Source organism: Tripterygium wilfordii, chromosome 13 (assembly GCF_013401445.1).
Source record: "Tripterygium wilfordii isolate XIE 37 chromosome 13, ASM1340144v1, whole genome shotgun sequence".
In the NCBI taxonomy this organism is placed as follows: domain Eukaryota; kingdom Viridiplantae; phylum Streptophyta; class Magnoliopsida; order Celastrales; family Celastraceae; genus Tripterygium; species Tripterygium wilfordii.
In genome coordinates this window covers 12,105,759-12,131,194 of record NC_052244.1, presented here as the reverse complement: position 1 = coordinate 12,131,194, position 25,436 = coordinate 12,105,759, and the positions used below count along the sequence as shown (strand labels likewise).

Genomic DNA, 25,436 nt, shown 5'->3' with positions numbered 1-25,436 from the left:
GTTAGGGATATCTCCATCTCCAATCTGTAAACCATACATAGCCTTCCAATCACTTAGCATCTCCTCTTCTATCACCATTACAAGTTGCAACTCATTCTTATTGTCTTTACTCATCAATCATGATCATTACTGGAAGTTGACAGTCCTATAATTTTACATTGCTGCAACTAAAAGGAGTGTTTTAATTAGTGCATCTCTAAATGCTAGATTAATTATCTAAACAACTTATAACGTATATATAATGCCAATTGAATCTAGTGAATTATATACAATTTACTTTGGATTGTTTGGCAAGAAAAGAAAAGAAAAAGTATTTCCTGTGAAAAATACAAAAAATCTCACTTAACTGGTAGATACGGTAGGGAAAGAAAGACAATGAAAATGATTAAGCATAAGATTAGAAGAGTGGTATTTTGTCATGTTTCAGAAAGAAGATACAAATAATGATTTAAGACAGTCTGAATCGAAAAACTTAACTAAGGTTAACCACTTGGGTGATAGCCTACCCGATGAATTTCTCTGGGACAAAACTTTATTGACTTGGGAGATCCTGAGTTCGATTTTCACTAGGGTAATATTGTTATGGCCATGCGCTGCGCTTTTGCCCAACTTAGGTATTCTGTCGTCAAGTGGAAAACTTATATAAACGGTGTCAGATGTCCAAAAAGTAAGCCTGTAAGGTGTCATTCTCAGTTGAAAAAAAAGGCTAACTAGGAAGAAGAAGAAGATATGTAGAGTAAATGTTAATTTATTAGCATAGTAATGACACAAAGCAAGTATTGCATAGAAAATTAGGAACACATAAATGATTAAAAATGGACAAAAATTTCTCCATAAATGAAGGTTCTTTACATTGGACTTGACCTATTTCTAGCTTTTAAAGATCATATTATACTAAATTAAAGCTCAGTAAAAGTTTGTAGAAAATTAAGTCATTATAATATTATTTATAAATTTAAACCTAAATTAAGTTATTAAATTAATCATAGATGCTTAAACAAGCAAGAAGCCATGTCCATGGTTCTGCAACCATGGAAGAGGACAAAGAGAGGGACGTATGAATGATGGTCGAGGAGGAATGGTTGCTCCGTCCAATCATTTAAAAAAACCTTGTTAATTAAATATACATATTGGACTATACGACTTCTTAATCACCCCAATAATCAAACCATGAAAGTGATTATGCAATCTATATTATTAATTAATCATATTCTAACCAACCAACGTTCCTTTCCTCTCCTAGTGCTTTCTGGGTAATCTCCTCATTGGAAGTCAAACACAGTTTTCCTTGAGAACTTCTTGATGAATTTTTCTTACATGGTCATATGATTTTTGAATCTTTGTTCATGATCATGACTTGTAAGACATCTTAGTTGCTCTGATTATGAGTTCTGTATCTCCAGATGGGGCGAGTTCGGTTTAAGATGAGACGATGATGGATGCTTGGATATCTAGACGGATTGAGTGTTGTTTCTTTCTCCTCCTTGTTTTTATCAGATCAGTTTGCACACAGGAAGGTCAGTACATAACTGTTTTATAAGCAATATTGCTTGCTCAAGTTCATTAATCTGCTTCAGCTTTATATTTTTAGATTATATGGGATCTGGGTCTAAGTTAATATGCTTCATTTTTTAGTAAATTGTTGTGGATAATTGTTGAAAGAATCAATAAATCTCTTCTGAAACTGACATTGATTATTCAAGTGCTAAGTTAGATGTGTAGAACATGGACTAAATGCCTTGAGAGGCAAAAAAACCTAAGAACTTTTGCTAAAGAGATCACAATAACACAATATCTTGCAGGTTTTGTGAGCATAGCATGCTGTGCAAACCAAAATTTTACAGAGCCAAATACTACAATAGCTTGGGTATCCGATGATGGATGGTTCCATGAAAGAACAAATTGCAGCAACATAAGCCGGCCACGAGAGAACGGATATGACAGGGCTCGGATTTTCGATATTGAATCAGGGAGAAGATGTTATAGTTTAAAGACAACTAAAGACAGGGACTATCTGATCAGGGGCACATTCCTTGTTCACAAATCTGAGCAGCCTCAGGGATCTTCTTTTGATGTTCAGATTGGTGTTATACCACTTGGTGTAGTGAACCCGTCAGACGACTTGGTTTTGGAGGGGATTTTTGGAGCTACTAATGAGTATATCGACTTCTGCTTAGCCAAAAATAAGGGAGATCTCTTCATCTCAAAGCTTGAGCTGAGGCCGCTGGACAATGATTTGGGGTATCTGCAGGGGAATTCTTCCGGTGTTCTGAAAGTGGTCAAAAGGGTAGATCTGGGAAACAATGGAGAAGAAGATGTCAGGTAATCTTTGTACTCTTCTTCTAAACCAAGAAATAATGAAAAATAACAGCAAAGAAGATTTATCTGATAGACGTACTGCAATAAGAAACCTGATACACAAGGAAAGTAAAATCACTTCGAAGTTTTTGTACTTTCTGATCTTCTTGTTTCACATCTACAAAATTTTCAGGTACCCAGATGACCAATATGACAGAATTTGGAGAATACCTGATCCTCAGACGATTTCCCCATTGTCATCAAAACGGAGTAGCAACATTTCCATCTACAATGCTAATGTGACAGTGCCAGCGAAAGTTCTTCAAACAGCAGTAGCTGCTACTGATTTGTTGCAGATTTTTCACAATGACCTTGACACAGGAGATTATAACTACACCGTGATCCTCCACTTTCTTGAGCTCGATGACTCTGTCACAGTAGGGCAAAGAGTGTTTGACATATACATCAACAGCAACAAGAGGGGGGCGAGTTTTGATATATTGGCTACTGGGACTAAATATGCAAGACTTGCTCTGAATTTTACAGCTAATGGGTCTTTAAACCTGACAATGGCCAAGGTCCCAAATGCGTTTGATGTTGGACCCATTTGCAATGCTTATGAGATATTGCAGGTGCGCCCTTGGGTTCAAGCGACTAACCAAGACGATGGTAAAGCTCAGTACTTTCCATATCTCATCGTCGCATCAAGCCTTAATCTCCAATATATGGGGTCATTTCCATGAATTCTTAACGATACGATAGTTTCTACCTATCCTTTCACTTCTCTATCATTCTCTTTGCCACTTACATTCATCAACTTTCTAGCCTAATCATCTCAAAACTGTTTTGAATTTCTCACTGACTGCATCAGATCATGACCAACCGATTTTCTCTCATCTTCTCCAGTCGGAGTTGCCTCTAACTTAGATCAATATCTCCAAGTCAATATTTTCCAGATGACACAAATTCTGATGCTTTATACTATTTTTTAAACACTGATGTTTTATACTTGGATGTTTCTCTCATTGGTTTCTCTCTTAATGTGTTTAGTGGGGGCGATAATGAAGGTGAGAGATGAACTGTTGGGGCATAACAAAGAGATTGGGCTATGGGATGGATGGTCAGGAGACCCATGCCTTCCTCCTCCTTGGGAAGGTCTAACCTGCTCTACCAGCAATGGTTTCTCAGTCATCACTGGACTGTGAGTTACTTGTCTTCCACAATCTGGCATTGTGATTATCAAAAGCATAAACTTAATCACTGACTCGTTCAGTTGATTTGAAATGACTTATCCAGGGACCTTTCCAAAAGAAAACTTCAAGGACCTCTTCCACCCAGCATCATTGAGCTAGCCTACTTGACAAATTTGTATGGGTTACTGTAACCTACGGGAGAGCTCAAGTGTTTTATTTCTAGTTTGTTGTAATTTCTGATCTAATAAATGTTCTATTGCTTTTCTTATACAGGAATTTGAGCCACAATCATTTCAAGGGTGAAATCCCGGCATTCTATGCATCCTCCATGTTGATCTCAGTGTAATAATCCTTCATAGATTGCCTTTGTAAACAATTCTCATGCAAGCAGAGATCAAGCTTTTGATTTGATTTGAGTTCTATAATTCATTTCCTGATCTATTATACATTAATTATCAGGGATTTAAGCCACAATGATCTTATAGGGCTTCTTCCACTGTCTTTTACTTCACTTCCACATCTGAAAATTCTGTAAGTTGTTTACATAGTCTTCTTTTTCTACGTATATTATAGACATCTAAGTTTTCCTATACACCTTCAGATACTTTGGGTGCAATCCCAATCTCACCAAAGACCCTAAAACCAGCTTCAACAGCCAAAGCTATATGACAGAGTACGAAATCTAATGTCTTAAAAATGTCAATAACAATATCAACAGAATGAAAATAGAGAAGCTCTAAATTTTGCACACCTGAATTTTCAGTTCTGGAGCATGTGGTGGTAGCCAGAAATCAAGACGTTCGACCAGCAGAATCATGATTGGCACTATCGCTTCTGGATCCTTGCTCATCACAGTTGGAACAATTTTCGCTTGCTTTTACAGGAGAAAATATGTTGGTAGGGGAAAATATGATAAGAAATGGAGCCCGAAGATGAAGAGTGAGTAAAGATTTCTCTCTCACCTCCTTTCTGTGACTAATATTTCACATACATACTCCTTAAGTACATTGTTTGTCGACTATCTCAATACAAAACCTCTCTATATGTATTGCACATCTTCTTGACAAGAAGAGTTCAGTTTTAAGAATCCAAAAATATGATATAAAACATGTACGGATAACTTATAAAGGCGAACTCTCAGACTAGAGATAAAGTTGTTTCACGGCAACTTAGAGGCTATGAGTTCAATTGCTTAAACACGCTCTCCCTATATGAAGAGAAGAATGCATACATTCTGCCTTTCCCCCCAACTCTATCTCAAATGCAAGAGCCTTAACTACATTGGGGAAGGTTGTAGAAATTATACTCACTGAGGCTACACAAAGGTGAAGCCTCACGCACACAGATTTTTCTTTTTTGGTCCGATTACTATGCATGAATCACTCTATAGTTCCATGGTACTTAGATGGCTGCTCAAGAACTGCACCTCTCCTCTCAAAACCATGACTCACTATTTGTGGATATTTATTTTGGGGTCATAAAAAAATAGGGCCAACGTACAGTCAAGTTCCTTTCCATGTACATGTTTTCATTTGTAAAATGCTGAACATTTCTCAAGAATGTCATCCATAAAATTGCAGATGCTGTATTCTCTCTACCCAGCATAACTGATGTTCCTTTGAAGGCAATAACTATTCAAGCATTTACTCTGCAATACATTGAAGCTGCCACCCAGAAGTACAAAACATTGATCGGTGAAGGAGGTTTTGGATCTGTGTACCGTGGCACTCTTACTGATGGCCAGGAAGTTGCAGTGAAAGTCCGGTCATCCACCTCAACTCAGGGTACCCGTGAGTTTGAAAATGAGGTAAATTTCGACACCTCTAGTCATCCTGTATTCATATTTCTATCGTGTCTGTATTATCTATCATCAGTTTAAAAAACTCTGCCTTCATGAATCTAATCTAATCTTATATATGAACTGGCTTCTGAGATGCTTTTTACAGCTAAACCTTCTTTCGGCTATTCGACATGAAAATCTTGTACCTCTTCTTGGTTATTGTGGTGAACATGACCAACAAATACTGGTTTACCCTTTTATGGCTAACGGGTCTCTGCAAGATCGTCTCTATGGTATTCTCCTAGAAACAAAATGCTCCTAATGTAGCATGATATATAGAGATTATATTCTCTAATAACCAATTCACATGACAGGGGAAGCAGCTAAAAGGAAAGCTTTGGACTGGCCAACCAGACTTTCTGTGGCTCTCGGTGCAGCTCGAGGTCAGTGACGAGGCCATACTGTGACTTTATGGCATATAACTTATATAAGGATTCTCTAATTATACTAAGTATCATTTCTGCCATCATTTCCAGCTTATCAGGTAGAATCATTTGATTAGCCTGAAACATCTTTTTTTTTTTTTTTTGACTTGATGCCATTGAGGCTTCCAGATGGTTTACCAAAGTATCTGATTGTTCAGGTTTAACACATCTACACACATTTGCTGGGCGTAGCATCATACATAGGGATGTCAAATCAAGCAACATACTTCTGGATCACAGCATGTGTGCTAAGGTGGCCGACTTTGGCTTCTCAAAGTATGCACCCCAAGAAGGTGACAGTGGCGCTTCTTTGGAAGTACGAGGCACAGCCGGGTACTTGGATCCAGAGTAAGTATGAGTTCTCCACACAGTTCTAGCCTTCTAGGTATTTATCTGTAATCTTAGCAACTACACAATACCCCAAATCCCTTTATAGAGTCACATATTGTAAATGAGACTTTGGCTCACTTTGTGGTGCACTTTTACCATGAGGTCCAAGTTACTAAAATGAACAGCCTCACAAACTTCAGCAGGATTGCATTTGTGATAACCACTATTCTTCTTCTAGGAGTGAGAAGCCTACCAATATACATGATCATCATTCAAGCAATCCTCACCGCAAATGGGTGCATGCACAAATCTCAATGTCATGCACAATGCAGATTAACCTAAATAAAATTCTATCTGATAGAGCTAATGTATTTATCATTCAGGTACTATTCCACCCAGCATTTGTCTGCTAAAAGTGACGTGTTTAGCTTTGGTGTGGTTCTGCTAGAAATTGTAAGTGGTCGGGAGCCTCTAAATATACAGAGGCCACGGAATGAGTGGAGCTTGGTCGAATGGGTATGTGCTACCTTCTTGTCCCTAAACATCTAAAACCATATATGCAAGTAATGTTCTCTTTATATCTGAAGGACGTTTCCTTGCAGGCCAAACCCTATATAAGGGAATCAAAGATAGATGAAATTGTGGATCCTAGCATAAAGGGAGGATACCATGCTGAGGCAATGTGGAGAGTGGTCGAGGTGGCATTAGCATGCATTGAGCCCTTCTCAGCTTATCGGCCATGCATGGCTGACATTGTCCGAGAGCTCGAAGATGCTTTGATAATAGAAAATAATGCATCTGAATACATGAAGTCTATAGACAGTTTAGGAGGATACAGCTTGGCAGGGTCCAATCGCTTCTCAATTGTTATACCACCCACTCTTCCCCAAGTAGAACCATCACCAATTAACACACAAGCTTTGGCTCCTCCAGAGCCAAGATAGTCGGGGTGTTAATCATATTCATCAATCTGTTGATTATCAGTTTAGTCCACATCACAAGATAAATCGTAAATGTCACTAAATGATACAAGATAAAATGAGGTTTATCCCCAGAGCAATTTTATTATGGATTATCTGACTGTTGTTCAATTAATATTATTATTTTTTGATGGATCAAGAAGAACTACGTTGAGGACCATACAATCCATAGCAAGGCTATCTCAGTTGATGAAATGTTTTTATTTTTTTGTATTCTTTCATGGTTTCAACAACGCAACTGAAAGAAAACGTTGGAACCACTGAAGATTCTCATCTTGGCCGCTCAACCAATGGTTAAAAAGCTAATGGTGAGACCAACATTACTCCGCTAACTAAGCCTAAAATTTGCTCCTAGACTACTCAGGAAGATGAAAACAGTCTAGAATTCTAGATAGTAGTATATCATGCTTAAGATTCAACCTGCCACAAAATATCAACAGCACATATATTCAGTCAATTACGAAACAGTATAATTGCTATCGGCCAGTAACCAAGGCCATATAGTTTAGCGCTGGAAAGATTATGATATATTGGATTACTATAGTTTATGCTATCCAATAACGGATCACATTGGTATGCAAATGCTTGTCAGATGAACATGTAAAAGCACACCAAAAAATTGTATGCTTTCTAGTTGTGATTGTATTACAATTTAGAGCATATGGATTCGTTTGGATCAACAAGGAATTAAAACGAATCGCATTAAGCATAAGTTGTCCTCAATCAATATTCGTCAACGAGAGACTAGTAACAGCAGTTCCAAGAAACTCATGCAAAAACTATTTGAATAAAGAAATAGCAGAATGATATTTATATGTATTACTTCAAAAATTGGGTGCAAAGAAAGGTTCTCTCAGGAAGCAGCATTTTTACAGAGGAGAGTAAATCATAGATGATCTTATTAAAAACATACATGGATCAGGTAGCAAAAAGAGATGGGTTGGCGGAAGCAGTACCCACTTGGACCTCTAGCAGCTCTAGGCGGCGCTCCAATGTATCAAGTTTCTCATTCAAAGATGCCAACTTGCTCTTTGTTGTAGCCTCTGAAACAAACCCATATATAGCAAGTCATCAATTTGAAGAAAATAGGAAGAAGCGGATGTACACTCTAATAGAACATTACCATAATCAAATAAATCAAACATCCGAAGATCAATGAAAAAACAGTACCAAATTGGACGAGGAACTCAGAGAGGCGGCGGACGTTGAGGGAAATATGGGAGATGAACTCGCGATTCTCCCAATCAGCCTGGACAGCAATACCCACATTCACGGCGTTAGTTATCCCTCCTGCTCTTGCCATTCTTGAATCTTGATTCTTTTTCCTTCCTCGGAGAATGAGTGATTGATAGAAAATAAAGGCTTAGCCAAAGGTGCCTTTTTTTTCCTTACAGTGAACAAAAACCCAAAAAGCAATGACAGAGAAGGGCTGGTTGCTATTGTGGTTGTGGTTGGTGCGCGGGTTGACTTGCTTTCTCTGCGCTTCAACCTGATATCAACGGTAAAACCTTTTTTTTTTATAGCAACTAATTCAACTGCAATACTTGCTCGCTCCTTTCGGTTTTACTTATTTATTTATTTATCAGGGAAAGAGAATGGGTCTCGAACTCGAGATTCGACTTTCCTCCTTTAGTTGGGGCTTGCGAGACCCCGAATTTGAGTCTTGCACTTCATGGCATGAACCCAGCTCGTAAATTTGAGCAAAAGAAAGTTGAGCAAGTTCTACAAGGATAAATCCTTGAAACCCAAGCTACTTATCACATGGACAGTGTCACTTACTGAAGTGTTTGAACAGAAAGTGAAGATACAAACACCCAGTAATTTACCCAGAATTTAGGTGAATCAAAGGCACAGAACACCCAAAAAGTCTCTCTTTTCGCAAAACCTTGGGTTTTGAGAAAGAGAAGGTGCAGTCGCTGTTCTTGGTCTTAGATCAAGAAGAGAAGAGGAGTTTGGGTTTGGTGGCCAAGGTTCGCCTTCACTTAGCTTACTGGTGGGTTTAATCTGTGTGAAGTTCCACATGGAAGATCTGGAAGCTCGGTGGTCAAAGCTGAAAGTTACGGATGAGGAAAAACAAGGGATCTCGGTGGATCTGGAGGATATGCCATTTTCGAAAGATTCAACAAGAAGGGGAGTTTTTGGGAAGGTAGTTACAGATAGATTTCTTTCAAGGGACGTGGTTGCTAGAAACATGATGAATGTGTGGAAGACTTCGGCGCCTCCGAAGTTTCACGATTTAGGGAAGAATATTTTCGCAATTATATTCCATTCGGCGCACGACAAAAGACGAGTGATGGAAGGCCGTCCATGGCTGTTTGATAGAAGTTTGCTTGTGTTGAAGGAGATGGAGAGTGAGGTTCCCATTAAGGATTTACAATTTGATACGGAGTGGTTTTGGGTTCAATTGCACAACTTGCCAATAGCGGGCATGTCAAGAGCTCTGGGAGAAAAAATTGGGGGTACCATTGGTGATGTAGTAGAGGTTGACGCTGATCCTGAAGGTCTTTGTTGGGGTCGTTATATACGAGTCCGTATATGCTTGTCTCTGTTAAAACCTTTGACCAGGGGAAAGATGATTCACTTTCCTACTCGTGATGTTTTGGTGAACTTCCAGTATGAACGGCTCCCTAAATTTTGTTTTAGTTGTGGGTGTATGATTCATTCAAAAGGGGGTTGCCCAAACCCCAAGTCATCACGTCTCCACTCCACTTCTGAGAATATGCAGTATGGTAGTTGGTTGAGAGCTGAGCCGTATTTAAAGAAGACAGGACAGAAATCTCAGGGGCAAACTAGCGATGATAGGGAGCAGTCTGAGTATGGGCAGTATGACTCTGATGAGGGTGGTATGGGTTCGGGGGAAGTTAATAGAAGGAAGGAGGCTGTTTTGGACTTACAACCTATTGAGCATGTAAAAGAAGGTTTGGAGGAAATTTCTGGTGGTTCAAAGGAGGATAGCTCAAACCAACCAAAGGGGGTCAGAACCCTCAGTAACGCAGTGGAAGGGAATAGGAGCAATGGGGAGGAAGATGCTCCAAGAAGTATGAATCATATGCAAATAACTATGGGGGCTCAACTAACAAAGCCTCCAGAGGGGACAAAGGTGGTGCCAGCAGACATAAAGGGCATAACAGAGGTAGATGAGGGGAAAAAGGGGGAGGGAGTGGGGGATGAGGTTATCTCAAAGGGGGTGGGCAAGGGCAGTCATAAATGGAAGAGAAGGGCACGGATGGATATTACTATAGAAGTACCCAATGAACGGCAGAACATGGGTAAAATGGGCGACAAACGTTTTCATGAAAAGGAAGGAAGGGAAGAAGGGTCTCAGTTAGGTGATGACAAGGAATGCCAATCCAAAAAGAGCAAGAGAGAGGCTGGGGCTGATGGACAGCCCCGCCGAGAGCCATGACGTGTTTATCTTGGAATTGTCGGGGACTTGGCCACCCCCGAACAATTCGCGAACTTCACCTTTTGGTGAAAGAAAAGGTGCCAAAATTATGTTTCCTTATGGAAACTAAGGTTCCTAGTTATAAAATTGAAAAGTTACGGGGGTTTTGAGAATGCTTTTGTGGTTGATCCTTTGGGCAGAAAAGGGGGTCTTGTCTTGTTTTGGAGCTCAGACTGGGATGTGTCTATTGAGAATTATTCTCAGAGGCATATCAAAGCAACTATTCGAGAGGGTTTGTTGGGGAATTCTTGGTGCCTGACTTGCTTTTACGGGCACCCTGATGCAAGGAAAAGATCAGAGAGCTGGGATTTGTTGAAGTCTTTGCGTCCTAGTCCTCAAATGGGATGGTTGTGCTTAGGGGATTTTAATGCGATTATGAATCTGACTGAAAAGGTGGGGGGTAGTGTTTTAATTGGGAGTCATATGAGCAGTTTTTCTGCAGCAATAAGCTCGGCTGGGCTGGTGGATTTGGGGGACCAGGGTCAGAGATTTACTTGGAGTAATAAGAGAAAGGTTCTTGGAAGTTTTATTAAAGAAAGGTTGGATAGAGCCTTTGGAAACGTTGAATGGATTAATATGGTGGGTTTATTTGAAGTAAAGAGTTTTGGTGTATCAAACTCAGATCACTGTTGTCTAGAAATAAAATGGGGGGTTTCTTTGAGAAGAAAAGCTCCAGGTAGTTTCGCTTTTAAATATCAACAAGTCTGGGGGAGGAAGCAAGAGTGTAAAGAGCTGATTAAAAAGGTTTGGAGGCCTAGGCGGTCAAATAGGAGAAATGATTTGGTTGGTGTTACGTCCTCTTTTGAGATGGGTGGCCAAAGTGAGGGAGGAGAGCAAAAATCAAGAGGAAACTCTTCTTAATGAATTAGCGGTGCAGATCCAAAAAGAAGATGAATTTAACCAGGTGGATTTGGCGCGGATCAGAAGTTCTTTGGAGGGTATCCGTGATGAGAAGGAGGCGGTCCTAAGACATCAGGCAAAACAGATATGGTTAAAGGAGGGTGATAAAAATACGCGGTATTTCCACGCTTGTGTAAACAATAGACGGAAGAAGAATGGTATTGAGAAAATTCGTGACTCTGATGGATTTGTTTGGGAGGAGAAGGGGGATATTCAAAGGGCTTTCCATGGTTATTTCAATTCTCTATTTACTTCTTCGGATCCTCAATCTGCAGAAGATTCTCTTCTTGATTTTAAGTCGATGGTTTCAGAGAGTCAAAATGTGATGCTAACGCAGGAAGTCAATATGGAAGAAGTGTGTTTGGCAGTTCAACAAATCGATCAGATTAAAGCCCCTGGGCCAGATGGCTTCTCCTCTGGGTTTTACAAGCAACATTGGGATGTTGTTGGTCTGGATGTATTGGGGGCTGTGGATAATTTTCTTAAATCAGGGGTGATGCCACCAGAGGTAAACCTTACACATATTGCTCTTATTCCAAAGGTTTTGCATCCAGAGAGTGTTACGGAGTTTCGTCCGATTAGTTTATGCAATGTGCTGTATAAGATTATATCTAAAGTGTTAGCAAACAGATTGAAAAAAGTATTGCCGGGTGTTGTAGGGGAAAATCAATCTGCTTTTGTCCAAGGGAGGTTAATATCAGATAATATTCTTGTGGCTTTTGAAGTGTTGCATAGTATGAGTACGAAACAAAGGGGGCATTCTAATTACATGGCAGTCAAATTAGATATGAGCAAAGCCTACGATAGAATGGAATGGAGTTTTGTGGACATGGTTATGAGTCGGATGGGGTTTTGTTTGCAATGGAGAAAGTGGATTTTGGCCTGCCTTACTTCTGTGACTTATGCTGTGATTGTCAATGGTGAACCGGGGGAGTTAATTGTTCCAACAAGGGGGCTGCGTCAAGGAGATCCTCTCTCTCCAATGCTTTTTGTTATATGTTCGGAGGTGCTAAGTTTTTACTTGCAACAGGAGATAGAGAAAAAGACTTTTCGGGGATTTCCTTTTGGTCGTGGTTCACTGCTTGTATCACACCTTTTTTTTGCTGATGATAGTCTAATCTTCTGTCGGGCAACCAAATCTGATTGGCTTTGTATTCGGAATATCTTGGCAGTGTATGAGAGGCAATCTGGACAGATGGTGAATGTGGATAAAACAGCATTGTATTTCAGCAAGCACACATCTATGGCCACAAAGAATTTGATGAAGAGTTTGATTGGGGTAAAGGAGATTAAAGCCTATGAAAACTATCTGGGTTTACCGTCTTTATTAGGAAGATCTAAGAAGAAATCACTGATGTATATTGTTGAGAGAGTTAAACAGAAGGTTAATAGCTGGAAAAATAATTTCCTTTCTTTTGCAGGGCGAGAGGTCTTGATCAAGTCGGTTCTTCAATCAATTCCAACTTATGCTATGCAGATTTTTAGATTTCCAGTTAATTTGTGTCAAGATTTGGATCAAGTCTTTCGGTCCTTTTGGTGGGGAGGGAGGTCAGGAGAGAAACAAAAGATTTCTTGGGTGTCTTGGGAAAGAATGTGTAAAGCAAAGGAGGAAGGAGGCTTAGGGATCCGAAGTTCTCCTTCTTTTAATGAGGCTCTCTTAGCAAAACAATTCTGGCGTATTTTAAAGAATCCAAATTCCTTGGTGGGGAGTGTAATGAAGCTTAAATATTTTCCAAACTCTTCCATCTTATATGCAGTCCATAAAGCCAGTATGTCTTATGCTTGGCAAAGTATCCTTTCAGCTGGTGTTTTAATTAAGTCGGGGTTAGTTTGGAGAATTGGGGATGGAAGATCAGTGAGAATTTGGAAGGACAATTGGCTGGGAGAACCGTTAATATGGGATGAAAATCTGAGACTGCATGGATTCTTGGAGGAGGATAGAGTGGTGGTTTTAATGGATGCCAATATGGGGTGGTGGAATATGGACCTTATTGCTGCTATTTTTCCAGAAGATATTGCATCAAAGATTTTTAGAATTCCTTTGTATCCCAGAAATGGCCCTGACCAGTTGAGCTGGAATGGGACAAAGTCGGGTGTGTTTTCTGTTAAGAGCGGTTACCATCGTTCTTTATCTCAAAAAAGGATGATGGAAGCTTCTTCTTCATTTAGGAATGGCAGAGAAGGCTTATGGAGATCGGTGTGGTCTTTGAAATCTCACGCTTCTACTCAGGTTTTTCTTTGGCGTGTTCTGAACAATGCTCTTCCGACTTATTCTAATCTCTTGAGTAGGCGAGTTATTACAGATGCTCGATGTCCGTTATGCCACAAATCAGTGGAATCTCTAATTCATGTGATGTGGACTTGTGATTATACAGTGAAAGTTTTTGAAAATAGCTCTCTCCCTATCCAGAAGTTGAGTGCAAGTTTCTTGGATTTTGAGCAGCTTTGGAATTCAGCTTTGGCAAAACTTACAAATACTGATCTAGCTATTTTGGCTACAACTTGCCGATTGATATGGCAACGACGAAATTCCTTCTTGTATGAAAATGAATTCATGAACTCTTTACAGCTGGCCAGGTATGCTATTTCCTCTACTCAACCTAGTGTGCTGGACCCCTCTCCTTCATTACCATATATGAATTCTCTAGAGGTATGGCAGCCACCTGAGGAGGGTTTTATCAAAGTCAATTGGGATGCAGGGATTAATGAAGCAAAAAATAAGACAGGTATGGGGGTGGTTATTAGGGACTCAACTGGTGACTTGCTGGGGTCTCAAGCTTTATCTAGGCCGATCGCTTTATCTCCAACTATGGCGGAGGCGGAAGCTGCTCTTTCGGCTGTGTGGTTTGCACTTGATATGGGTTTTAGAGACATTGTATTGGAAGGGGATTCACAGTTAGTTATTAGGGACCTTCAAAGTGAGGAGTCTGGGTTGACGGAATGGTGCGGGATCATTAAGGAAATTAAGAGGGTGTTAAAGGGTTGTTTGTCTTGCCAATTCTCTCATGTGAGGCGGACGGGTAATGGGGCAGCTCATTTTATGGCTAAAGAAGCTTTGAAGTTGGAGTGCCCGCAAATGTGGGTTGAGGAAGGTCCAGATGGTCTGTCTCTCATTGTTCAGAGAGATAAGGAGGCATTTATATCTCACAGGTAGTGAGACACATCAGATGGTTCTGTGGTTTTTGGGCTTTAGGCTTTTTTTGAAAGCTTTTATTTCCTTTTTATTTTCCTTGGTTTGGTCTCTTGGATTGTGGTCGAAGAACTCATGTTCTTTCGTATTGTGTGGATGGATATGTCATCTTCCCCACGTGTAAGTTGCCCCTTTCTTTAAAGCTTACAATTAATGAGAAGGTTTTTCCAGGGTTTTTTCCTGGGTTTCAAAAAAAAAAAAAAAAAAAAAGGCACAGAACACCCCATTTAAAAGCAAACAAGGACAATACTCTTATTTTTTAAGGCTGTCTTCACCTAGCTAAGCCATCTTATCATAACGCATGAATTCTATTATTTTTTAGCGCTTGTGGAGCTCAAGAAAACCCCATCTATCTGAGTGGATCCAACAATTGCCAAAACACCATAAGGATCACTATCTGATCATGAATTCAGCCACCAAAGGCAGGATATATCATATAACTTTAAAATCCAGATGAAAATAAAAAGCTAAGTTCTTCCCAATCCATGGTGGTGAATAACAATTGAACATTTTATAATTCACGCTGCGCTGGTCACTGGTAATAGGCCGTTATGTCTGAGCAATGGCTCCGGTGAAGGTTCACGTCCTCTGAATGCCACAAAAACCTGGAGACCCAACATCATAACATTTCCCCTCAATTTTCCATCTTTAGTGGTGAGGAACAAAAGAAGAAATACCAATTATATGCAAGACAACAGAGTTGTAGATACTAGATAGTATTGGCTGACCTCCAATGGATCTTTTCCACCCCCGAGAGCAAGAATGGTCTCCCGGAACTTGTGGCCTGTTTCTTTAACAGCCTGTAGCAGTGCATGACAATGAAATATGATAATTATGATAATAAGAACAATCGTATCAGAGTAACAACCAGTACACAATGAAAAAGGGTAAAAAGTGAACCAGGATAGACATGCACTACAGGTGTTAAGATAGTCCCTCACACCAACAGATCATAATACCGTTGACTTCCAAATCATAAAAAAGCCACAATATACAATAAAATCAAGACACGTATATCAGGAAGACTGCAAATGAACTTAGAGAATTTAAGCCTAACAAGAGACAACCAGTGAACATGCTTGACCATGCAATAATGGATGAAATATATCCATCTACACCAGTACATTAGTGAATTATCAATTTCAGTGACAACTAGGTTTCCCTGCCCATGAGATACAGTAAAGGAAATATTGAATATCCAACAAGCAACAACACTTAAATTCTAAAAGCCAGCCCTTCTATCACCATACCTTGCTGTCTTCTAAGCCAGCATCCTCAAATGCTGAAAAAGCATCCGCAGATAGCACCTCCGCCCACTGAAAAATTAAGATTTCAACTTCAGATTTGATAATAAAGGGTATTGAGTAAGCAATCATAAATCAAAAAACAAACTGGTTAGAGAGCACAGACTCAAATCCACTGACACACATCACGGGGCATACACTTGTTAGCAGGACACAGTAACAGAGCCGGAGAAAGGAAAAATGTATATACCTTGTAGCTGTAATATCCAGCTGCATAACCACCTTACCACAAAGAACCAAAAACATATAGAAATTAAATAAGTTTCATAAGAGTATCAAAGTTATGAAAAGGAAAAAGAAAAATGCCAGGAAACAGGAAAATCAAAAAATCCAAGTCAAAAAGTGAACCTGCAAATATATGGCTGAAACCGCAAAGGAACCTATCCTCTGGCAGCGGAGGGATCACTTGGGTTTTTCTCGAAACCCTCTGATCAACATCATAAACGGATTCTGATCCCCCAGGCACATATCTTGTGTGCAGCTCCAAATCTACGCTTGCAAATCTCAACTGCATTTTTTTCATAGACGAGTAAGAAACTACAAAGCCTCTCATATTTGACATGTTATAGGATAACATGTCAAATTTTTACCAAACAAAAAGCATCTCTAGTTCTCTACTCATCATACATACAAACAACCAGCACAGTCACACATTAAAATCAACATGGCGGAAAAGTGCTTTAAGGCATCACCAGACCATTAACATATATTTCCAATAGGTTTCCCTTGAATTCATCACAAAAATAAAGCAATAGAAAACAAAAAAAAAAGGTCTATCAAGTCAGTTTATTATGATTTCATGAATCAAACATTGGATCAATCAGGAACATCGAGCAAGCATTCCCAGTCAAAAACACCTAAACAACCATGGAGATGCGGTGAGAAATAGTTCTCAAGATGCTCAACATCGTAATCAATTTCTAAAGAACAGGAGAAGTATACACACTAAAAATATACCTCCATTATGTTGAGAAAGAAAAACCAGATGTAGTTGTATGCTAAAGTAAAACTACAACCCGCAATGAAAATCACGTGTTGATACAAAAGAGTAAACCCAAAAATATCAAGAAATATGGACAATCACCGCAATTTTCTACCCACCTGACGAAGACTAAGGGAGCCTGCACGAAACGTCCTAGCTGCACACAGCTTCAAATATACATCTTCGGGAAGATTCTCCCCAGTTTCATAGTGCTTTGCAATTCCCATCAAAGTATCCCTACAGCAAGACATAGAAGCACATTGAACAAATCTTTGGCAGTACCATCAATTACATGGAGGACAACTGGAAGCAATATTTCCCCACAAATTTTAAATTGTACATATCACGCACAGGGAAGAGATAAAATATTGTTTAAGTAAATTATCTCAATATTGAACACTATTCGAATGCCTTGATGAGTAAGGATGTCAATATACAATGATACCGCAAATAAAAACATGCTCCAAAAAAGTCATACGGGCTGGTTGGAAATTTAACATGAAAAGAGAAAAACATCACCTGGAAACTTGGCCATGGCCTAAAGGCTAAAGCATATTTTGTACCATAAGCATTGACAAATGATAATCAGTTTGCAAATATAATAGCAAACTTCCACATTGTTTAGTTACTGACAGAATAAGAGCAGCTGTAAAGTCGATTAACACCCCAAAAGAATATAAACATATTTTGCACGCTATGATGAAAGGCTTGTGGGAACAGCCCGAAAGTCGTAATTCATCAAATAAGCCTTGTGGGCACATCTTCCACATCAATTTCTTTTCCCCAACACTTTCGAAAAGAAGTTGAGTGGTGTGATACAAGACCATCAGACAGATACGTAAATAGGTTCTTTAATTAACATGTTTTTCCTTACCGGTGGTAACACCAGTTTTCCATGAATTGAGAGGGTAACTCAACAGCATCCCATTCTATACCACGAATCCCAGCAACTAGGCCCTCGTCCTGTTTGGTTAGCATATGCTGAAGGGCATGGCCAAATTCATGAAAGACAGTCTCAACCTGCACAAGCCCCGCAGACAAGTGGAACAAACATTACGTAAAACCAAAGCACTCTCGTACATCTAATATGCTGTTTCCCATTGGAAAAATTACTGTTGATATAAAAATTAACAAATCAAGCCATGGTACCACAAATGCTTGTCCATCACATGAAAACATTCACCAAAAGGGAGAAGCTAGAAAATTCAATGATGGCTAAACATAACATTATTGTCCTTGACTGCAAATACTAGCATCATATGAAAAATCATAGTTACCTCACGGAATGTCATGAGACTTGGCTTGTCACCCACTGGTGGTGTCTGGTTGCACACCATGTGGGCAATGGGCAACCTTGGAGAAGTACCATTGCTTGACAGTATTCGACTTCGAGCAACTACCTCATCCATCCATGCACCTCCTCTTTTTTCAGATGGACGAGAATATGGATCAAAATAGAAGTACGCAATTGGACTACCGGATGAATCTTTGACGCAATAAAATTTAACATCATTATTCCAAACCTATAAAATGACAGACATGTTAAAAAGGTGAGAAGTGGATTCATGCCATAAGAATGATAGCAGAAATAAAGTAGACGGAATGTATTACAGCAGCGAGACCGTCAGCTGGTTCAATATCTATTCCAAAAAGTTTGTTCGCAAGGCTGAAAAGGCCATCCATGACCTTTGGCAATGAGAAATATGGCCTTAATTCTTCCTGCATATCAAAAGAAGGAATCTATATAAGTGATCCCAGAAATTTTTTTTTATCATTTTTTATTATTACCAGAATTATAATAATATTGAAACGAAGAAATGAACAATATAAGACGGCTAAGAGCGAACATAACTGACACTAAGAACTATTATCTTGTTGATATAAACCTATAAATTGAGAACCGTCTAAGCTGGTTGGGGCACGTATAAGATAGACATATTGGTGCGCCGGTACAGATAAAAAGCTTGAAGGAGATAATACTATAATAGAACAAGAAGAATCAAACAAAAAAAGACTCAGATTGAATAAATTAGAAAGGACATGGAATCTGTAAAAGTCGAGAGTGCAGCTTTAGATAGAAACAAATTGTGAAAAGAACATGGAATCCACTACATTGTTTACCCACTGAGTGGGTTCCAACTAATTTCTCTTGTGGATTCCTGTAGCCAACCCAAATTATTTGGGATAAAGGTCATAATTGGCAGGAGTGTTGAATAATGGCAAGGAAAATCATATTTTAATCCATCCACATGATCTATAGCATCAAGACAAGGATGCCCAGTCTATGATATCTTAAAACCCCAAGTCCAGGTCACTCAATACCCCTTTTTCATGTCCGGAAATTATCTAACGTAAATTTCATACTTCCTGTATCCACTCAGTCACTTACATTTAAAATATCGTTAACCATAGTTGTCTTAAATAATAAAAACATAAATTTTTTTTGAAAAAAGAAAAAATAAAGCAAGAATATCTAACACACAAGGGGCATGTTGAACTGCCTGTACAGATTAAAATCTCATTCTCTCTCCACTACTCACTGCTGAAAATAAGTATCTTTAAAACTTCTTTGCATGGTTTTTTTTTTAACCTGAAAACAGATTATAGTAGGCCAACAGCAAAACGGAATTCTAAATCATAAGACTCCACAAATACTTAATGGACTATCATATCTGAGGTACGCATCAATTGCACAAAGCTGCATGAATATACATGTAGTGCCAGATTATGAAAACCAACATACTATTGACACTTATCGAGCCAAAATTTATAGAAAAAGCAAGTGATAAGTGCACCATGCATGCACTGCACATACACCTAAATACATGGGCACAGATCCATCTATAAAGATGCACACATAGAGAGAAGTGATTTTACCTCATTGATATCATACTTTGACTCACGAAGCCTCTCGCTCCAAAAGCTGGTGTCCCAGTGGCTCAAATCATTGGCTTCCAATGCACCTTGTTTCTTAGAGAAACTTATAAGGTCTTCCATATCTATAGAAACGAAAGAAATTATTAGCCCTTTGAAGCCATTTAGAGAGAGAGAGGAGTGTGTGTGATGAATTTTTAAGGATAAGTATGACTACCATTACAAAGTCATACAAGCTGCATCTTCTTTGAACCCATTAAGAAATAATTGTCACATGTTACCTTGAACTGCAGGATCCCAAGAAGCTTTACGAAGCCTTTCTATGAGCTCTTCTGCCTTTTCAACAGTGGCCATTTTTGTTGCCATGCTTAACTGGTTATATAGACTTCAGTAAGTAAAAGTGAGAGAAGTAGTATTTGAAACAATAATTTTTAGTACCTCAGCATAGTTATTGTAATCAAGGAGCTTAGCCTTTTCCAATCTAAGTTTTATTATTTGATCAATGATTGGAGTATTATCAAGATCGCCACTTGAGGCACGGGTTACATATGCACGGTAGACTTCTTCACGTAAATTACGGTTTCGAGCATGTTGCATGACAGCCATAAAACTAGGGGCATCCAGCGTTATTATCCATGGCCCATTCTCGGCAGTTGCATTTTCATGACCCTGATATGGAATCCAGAAATTCATGCAAAGAGAAGATAATCAAAAGTTCAAAACTGCTTGTACTAAAAGTGATAATTAAAAATACAGAAAACATAAGCGTTGACTCGGAATACCTTAGATACTGCTGTCTGTGCAGCCAATCCAAGGGCTGTAGCAGGCAATCCTTCAATTTCTTTTTTATCAGAAATTAATTTCTCAAACTTCTTTGTGGCATCCAGGACATTTTCATCAAACTTCTGAGATAGTCTTTCCAACTCCTACAAAACAAATCATTGTAAATAGATACAGGGATTATTAGTGTTGGGTTTGAGAAGAGAGAGAAGTAGAGAACTCAAAATAACTTTAGAAAATATTCACTCTCTTAATTAATTCATTACAAACATCACATATATATAGAAATACAATGGAGAACACTCTGGAAGAGTGTGTACACGTGGAGCCACATTTGGAAGCAGTGAAGATACGTGGAGCTCATTTCTCCACATAAAATACTACATAGTCATATTTCCAACACTCCCCCTCAAACTCAAATTGATATACAATATGAGTTTGCTAAATACAATCCAACCCAAAGAAAATAAAATACACCATCCTATTTGTTACATCGAACTCATGCTCAGAGGTACTAATCCACTTGTCACATCCCTTCGTGTGCTCAGAGGTGGTAATAGACTTGTCATGATCGCGTCCGTGTACTCAGAGGTAGGAGGCCACAATTTTTCCTTCCGATTGGATCTTAACTAGTTTTATGACACCCTCGGGAGAATAGTCACAACAAATACAACTCCATGACTACCATCAATCCAAGTGGGGACCACATGCTAGCCGACCACATCAATCAAACCCATTTTTACTCCATTTTTCTCCACCTCTCCCATCATTAATTTTCCTTCTTTCCACGCATGCACTCTCCCCTAAATATCACTCTTTTTCACATAAAACAAAACATTAAAATATTCAATTACACCATCCCTCTACTCCTCCATTTCTCCATCTTTTCGTGCTTTCTGCTACTCTACAAAAACTGCAAATGACTCCTCTTCCTTCAAATTTGCCAAATGTGCCAAGACCTCCGATTTGGTCCATGACACTGCCAAACAACAGCTTTCTTTTTCCACAACACAGCAGACTCTACTGCAGTGGCCACTTATTTGGAGTCTAAAAGAGTAACAATAGCAAGCCTTCACAGCTTCTTCAACATGCTCGACGCACTTCCAAATACAACCTCTGCCTTTTGTTCAGGGACAATAACAACCCTTTCCCAGAGCCCTTTAACAACATCAGGTCTCTTTGTTAGACCCCTCCATACAGACCATGTTGGTCCTTTACCATAACAACCTCTTTTAGGCTGTCTAACATACCGGCTCCTTGGAACGAGACTCATGAAGCACCTTCTGCTCCACCGGAAGTACTTGGATCGGCGTCATAGCTGATTTAGGAACATTGATGGAAGGACAGAGTTTCAACATAACACACATACTCTACTGCTACTACAGCTACTACGGGGTGGTAAAACCATATGAACACTATCTGCCACCACCACCCACCTCCCCTAGAAGCAGTGGTGGCACAACCAAAGATTCTCACAAGGCCTCTAAGATCAAGAGGCTCCGATACCACTGTTGGGTTTGAGAAGAGAGAGAAGTAGAGAACTCAAAATAACTTTAGAAAATATTCACTCTCTTAATTAATTCATTACAAACATCACATATATATAGAAATACAATGGAGAACACTCTGGAAGAGTGTGTACACGTGGAGCCACATTTGGAAGCAGTGAAGATACGTGGAGCTCATTTCTCCACATAAAATACTACATAGTCATATTTCCAACAATTAGGAGTCTTATTTAGGCCTATAATAATATAAGAGAAAGGGCAAACAGGTTGAAGTTTTATGTATAATTGCTCCTAATTTAATCCTGATAAAATAGAGAAAGTATAGTGCTTATAAATTACAATATGCACAATAAACGTACTGTTAGGTTTAAACTTTAAATAAATGTCTGTTCATCATTTTACAAGTGTACGACAGAGCATATGGATATTTTTTATGGATGTGAAGTGGGCCCTACATGTGTGTTTTTAATCAACTGTTATTTTAATGCCACATAGATTTGGGCGTCTTTTGGGGGTCAAAAAATGGGGGGATTTAGTATTGTCCATTTTTTATTCATAAAGAGTCTACTGAAAGAAAACAACTCAACAGAATATCTGAGGTAAACAGAATAATTCAAGGTTTGCCAGGGGGAAAGTGTCCAGTCAACATAATAAAAGAATATCCCGCCAAGAAGCAAGTAGTAAAACAACGGACGACTTTGAAAGGCAATAATAAGTGATGAACAGATAGGACACTACATGGAGAACTATCCCATCCACTTATTCTAGTTTAAAAACAATTATAAGAAATTTGGTATGCACCTGTTCAATTTTGTTGAATTCCTCTCTTTTAGCATCTTCAAGAGCAACACCATTAAGAATAGCTTCCTTTATCTGGTCTGCATTTGTTAAACATATATATAGTTATAAGTAATCAAACTCATCACGTATGTCAAATGCTCAATTATAAAGTTCAACCTTTATATGGGATTAAATAAAAGGATGCAGCTACAAGGTAAATGATATAAAATTTCATGCACTAATCTTTCATGAGAATATGATTTAAGGATCAATAATATATATTTATATATGAAATTGGAGCAGTTCATTTTGAAATAACATTTCTGTGTGGCATGGGTCATAAAATGTTTTACTTCAAAAACATTTTCCACGTCCTCCCAAATTGCATTTGGTCGATACCTACAGAGGATGGGAAAACACTTTTCTTTTCTTTTTATTCCACTTTTTTCATTTTCTCCTCTTCGTCACATTTTAGTTATTTTCTATTTTTCTCATACAAATTCTTTTATTTTCAGTAAGAGTGTCAACAAAATATTTCCCATGAAACCTGCAAGTTCCTAACAAATCAGGAACACATGTAGTCACAACCAATGCCCAATGCTCCAACAACTATAAGGTTTGAGGAGAAAAAATGTCCAAACGCTCTCTCCTGCGTTGCAAGGAAACTATATTTTTAGAGTAAATTTGTGATCACTCAGTTGCAATTGGGTAAAAAAGGTACATCTTTTTTTCATTTTCATGTGCACAATTCTACATATATTGCCTACCAATTAGCATTTTGTCAACCTGCCTTAGCTGTCCAAGGCAGAGGCAACAAAGATTTTTAAAAGAAAGAGAGTGAATGATAAAATTGGTAGAGAGTCCAGATGCATCGCACTTAGGTGTAAGACCAGAGACCTTTTTTTCCTTCCTTTCTCCATAGTCCATGCTACACGAAATTTTACTTAAACTCTGCCCTAAGACCAGCCACATCCATTCACTTGTGAAAACAAGCCAGAAGCAGCCTTAGTTAGAATTGACCTAGTCTAAGGGCATAACATTAAAATCTACAACTAATGATACGAAGATGAAAAACATTACAATAGATTAAAGTGATAGAAAGACGAACACCAATATATTAAATTCTTAAGTGGCTAAATTTAAAAGAGAGGAACATCAATTCCTCATACCATACATCAAGAATACTCACTCTCTACTATACGTTTGCGAGCTTCACTCAGCGAATGCCAGTCGGTGGATTCTTTGATAGCTTTAAAGGCATTGTAAATTGGCTTGCTTTGTCCCAACCTAAGCAAAAATTTAACTTTTTCTGGCTGCAAACAAAGATAAACAATGTAAGCACCAAAAAATGAAATAGCCATTATCGGTGTATATAATAGCTTACACCAATAATGGCTATACTGAGATTGATTCTCGATCTTCACACAAACATTAAATTTTTTGCACTTATATTAGAATTCAGAATTGGCAAACACAAATACATTACGTGCAAACACTTGCAGCAAGAAACAAGTGGAAACAATTTACCTGAACTTCTTCAATGGCAGCACGGAGTTCGGAATTATCTTTAACAGCCTTAAGATGATTGATAACTCCCCAAACGATGGTCAGTCCATCAACAATCTTCTCCAAAGGTTCCACCAAGTTGGGCCATGATGGCTGAACAGTTCTCTCCAATTCATCTAACTCACTCTCCTACATAACCAATAATGCGCAGAATTAAAACCAACACTCGAACATACCCCTTGCCCAAACTGGGAATCCAACAAATGGTCCAAAAAAAATACAATCGGAAACAGATAAGAGGTCAAAACTCAACACAAACAACCAAGACAGATAAACACTGAAAATAAGACACCGCGGATGATATAAAATCCATCGAATCAAAAACCTAAAGAGATCAGATAAAGATTTGAAAGCCAAACCAGTTTCTTCAACAAAGCGCGAATCCCAGGTCGGACATGCTTGGCCTCGACAACATCGAAGGGTGGGAAGTAGAAGTCCTGCAGAAGTGGGTTGTTCTGGAGACCCTCATCGACAGCAGCATCAGTGGCAGTGGCGACAGCGGCAGCAGCCATCGAAGGAGGACCAGAGAGAGACGAGCAGCAAGAGGAGGACGAGAAAGAGAGTGTGGCGGAGGTGGTTTTTGACTTGTGGGAGAGGCAGTAGGAGAAGGAGGAAGACCAGAGGGGACAGAGAAAAGACTTGGGGGATTTTATAGGGCAAAAGAGGGCTTTCGTCGGAGCGCGTCGTCTGAGGATTGGATGGACCGAGCGAGAGAGGGAGAGACGGGAAGAAGCCATTGCCATGAGTATGTTGATTATAAGGAAACTAGCTGTTAGGACTCCATGACTCCTCATTTCTCTTTATGGGCTTTTTTGTTTTTGTTTTTGGATAAGGTCTTTATATAATGAGCTTATGGATTTTAAATCCACAAAATACATTAATATATGAGCTGTAATTGGACCTGAGTATGGGCCAGAAGCTCTAAAAGCCCAGTCTCCAGATGGGCCTCATCAATTTGAAGCATATTATTCATTATTTTGGGGCACTGGCCTGAAGCTTAAAAGCCTAGCATGGGTGGGCTTGGCAAAAAGATGGGCCTGA

The 25,436-nt window shown here is 39.0% G+C and overlaps 4 protein-coding genes across 6 annotated transcripts; 2 read left to right on the top strand and 2 right to left on the bottom strand.

Moving 5' to 3' along the window:
- The first annotated feature begins 1,046 nt into the window (after window positions 1-1,046).
- LOC120013487 (nodulation receptor kinase-like) lies at window positions 1,047-7,205 on the top strand. 3 transcript variants are annotated; one of them, XM_038865318.1, is made up of 16 exons: window positions 1,047-1,253; window positions 1,404-1,517; window positions 1,803-2,322; window positions 2,492-2,967; window positions 3,349-3,499; window positions 3,595-3,666; window positions 3,765-3,833; window positions 3,951-4,022; window positions 4,093-4,164; window positions 4,255-4,430; window positions 5,072-5,298; window positions 5,438-5,564; window positions 5,646-5,714; window positions 5,915-6,104; window positions 6,470-6,602; window positions 6,689-7,205. In XM_038865318.1, the coding sequence occupies exons 2-16, from the start codon at window positions 1,433-1,435 to the stop codon at window positions 7,028-7,030; spliced, it is 2,781 nt and encodes a 926-aa protein (XP_038721246.1). In that variant the 5' UTR covers window positions 1,047-1,253; window positions 1,404-1,432; the 3' UTR covers window positions 7,031-7,205. The 3 variants fall into 3 exon arrangements, with proteins under 3 accessions (XP_038721246.1, XP_038721247.1, XP_038721244.1); XM_038865319.1 differs by having other exon boundaries at window positions 1,047-1,320; XM_038865316.1 differs by having other exon boundaries at window positions 1,047-1,517.
- Window positions 7,206-7,364: 159 nt separating this feature from the next.
- On the bottom strand, window positions 7,365-8,606 carry LOC120013489 (protein BRICK 1). Its single transcript, XM_038865321.1, has 2 exons — window positions 8,237-8,606; window positions 7,365-8,109 (listed from the first exon to the last, which is right to left on the bottom strand). The coding sequence occupies exons 1-2, from the start codon at window positions 8,367-8,369 to the stop codon at window positions 7,985-7,987; spliced, it is 258 nt and encodes an 85-aa protein (XP_038721249.1). The 5' UTR covers window positions 8,370-8,606; the 3' UTR covers window positions 7,365-7,984.
- Window positions 8,607-10,468: 1,862 nt separating this feature from the next.
- Window positions 10,469-14,751, top strand: LOC120012588. Its single transcript, XM_038864030.1, has 3 exons — window positions 10,469-10,473; window positions 10,607-11,187; window positions 11,270-14,751. Exons 1-3 carry the CDS (start codon window positions 10,469-10,471, stop codon window positions 14,563-14,565), a joined length of 3,882 nt encoding a protein of 1,293 aa, XP_038719958.1. The 3' UTR covers window positions 14,566-14,751.
- A 102-nt stretch (window positions 14,752-14,853) lies between these two features.
- Window positions 14,854-25,216, bottom strand: LOC120013488 (probable cytosolic oligopeptidase A). The gene is made up of 17 exons (XM_038865320.1): window positions 24,755-25,216; window positions 24,357-24,524; window positions 24,019-24,142; window positions 22,851-22,927; window positions 20,544-20,687; window positions 20,200-20,430; window positions 20,043-20,133; window positions 19,765-19,886; window positions 18,499-18,606; window positions 18,165-18,410; window positions 17,762-17,907; window positions 17,007-17,124; window positions 16,254-16,413; window positions 16,096-16,127; window positions 15,852-15,917; window positions 15,330-15,401; window positions 14,854-15,206 (listed from the first exon to the last, which is right to left on the bottom strand). Exons 1-17 carry the CDS (start codon window positions 25,187-25,189, stop codon window positions 15,120-15,122), a joined length of 2,427 nt encoding a protein of 808 aa, XP_038721248.1. The 5' UTR covers window positions 25,190-25,216; the 3' UTR covers window positions 14,854-15,119.
- Between the last annotated feature and the right edge of the window lie 220 nt (window positions 25,217-25,436).

Bases quoted from the DNA above. Each gene is read 5' to 3' on its own strand.
- LOC120013487 (XM_038865318.1), top strand. From the start codon at position 1,433: ATGATGGATGCTTGGATATCTAGACGGATTGAGTGTTGTTTCTTTCTC. The intron at 2,323-2,491 runs GTAATCTTTGTA...CAAAATTTTCAG, and splicing joins AATGGAGAAGAAGATGTCAG to GTACCCAGATGACCAATATG. The intron at 4,165-4,254 runs GTACGAAATCTA...CTGAATTTTCAG, and splicing joins AGCCAAAGCTATATGACAGA to TTCTGGAGCATGTGGTGGTA.
- LOC120013489 (XM_038865321.1), bottom strand. From the start codon at position 8,369: ATGGCAAGAGCAGGAGGGATAACTAACGCCGTGAATGTGGGTATTGCT. The intron at 8,110-8,236 runs GTACTGTTTTTT...GGTTTGTTTCAG, and splicing joins TGAGTTCCTCGTCCAATTTG to AGGCTACAACAAAGAGCAAG.
- LOC120012588 (XM_038864030.1), top strand. The intron at 11,188-11,269 runs GTAGTTTCGCTT...TTGGAGGCCTAG, and splicing joins TTTGAGAAGAAAAGCTCCAG to GCGGTCAAATAGGAGAAATG.
- LOC120013488 (XM_038865320.1), bottom strand. From the start codon at position 25,189: ATGAGGAGTCATGGAGTCCTAACAGCTAGTTTCCTTATAATCAACATA. The intron at 16,414-17,006 runs GTGGGTAGAAAA...AAAAAAATGCAG, and splicing joins GCTCCCTTAGTCTTCGTCAG to TTGAGATTTGCAAGCGTAGA. The intron at 15,402-15,851 runs GTATGGTGATAG...GCACTGCTACAG, and splicing joins CTGGCTTAGAAGACAGCAAG to GCTGTTAAAGAAACAGGCCA.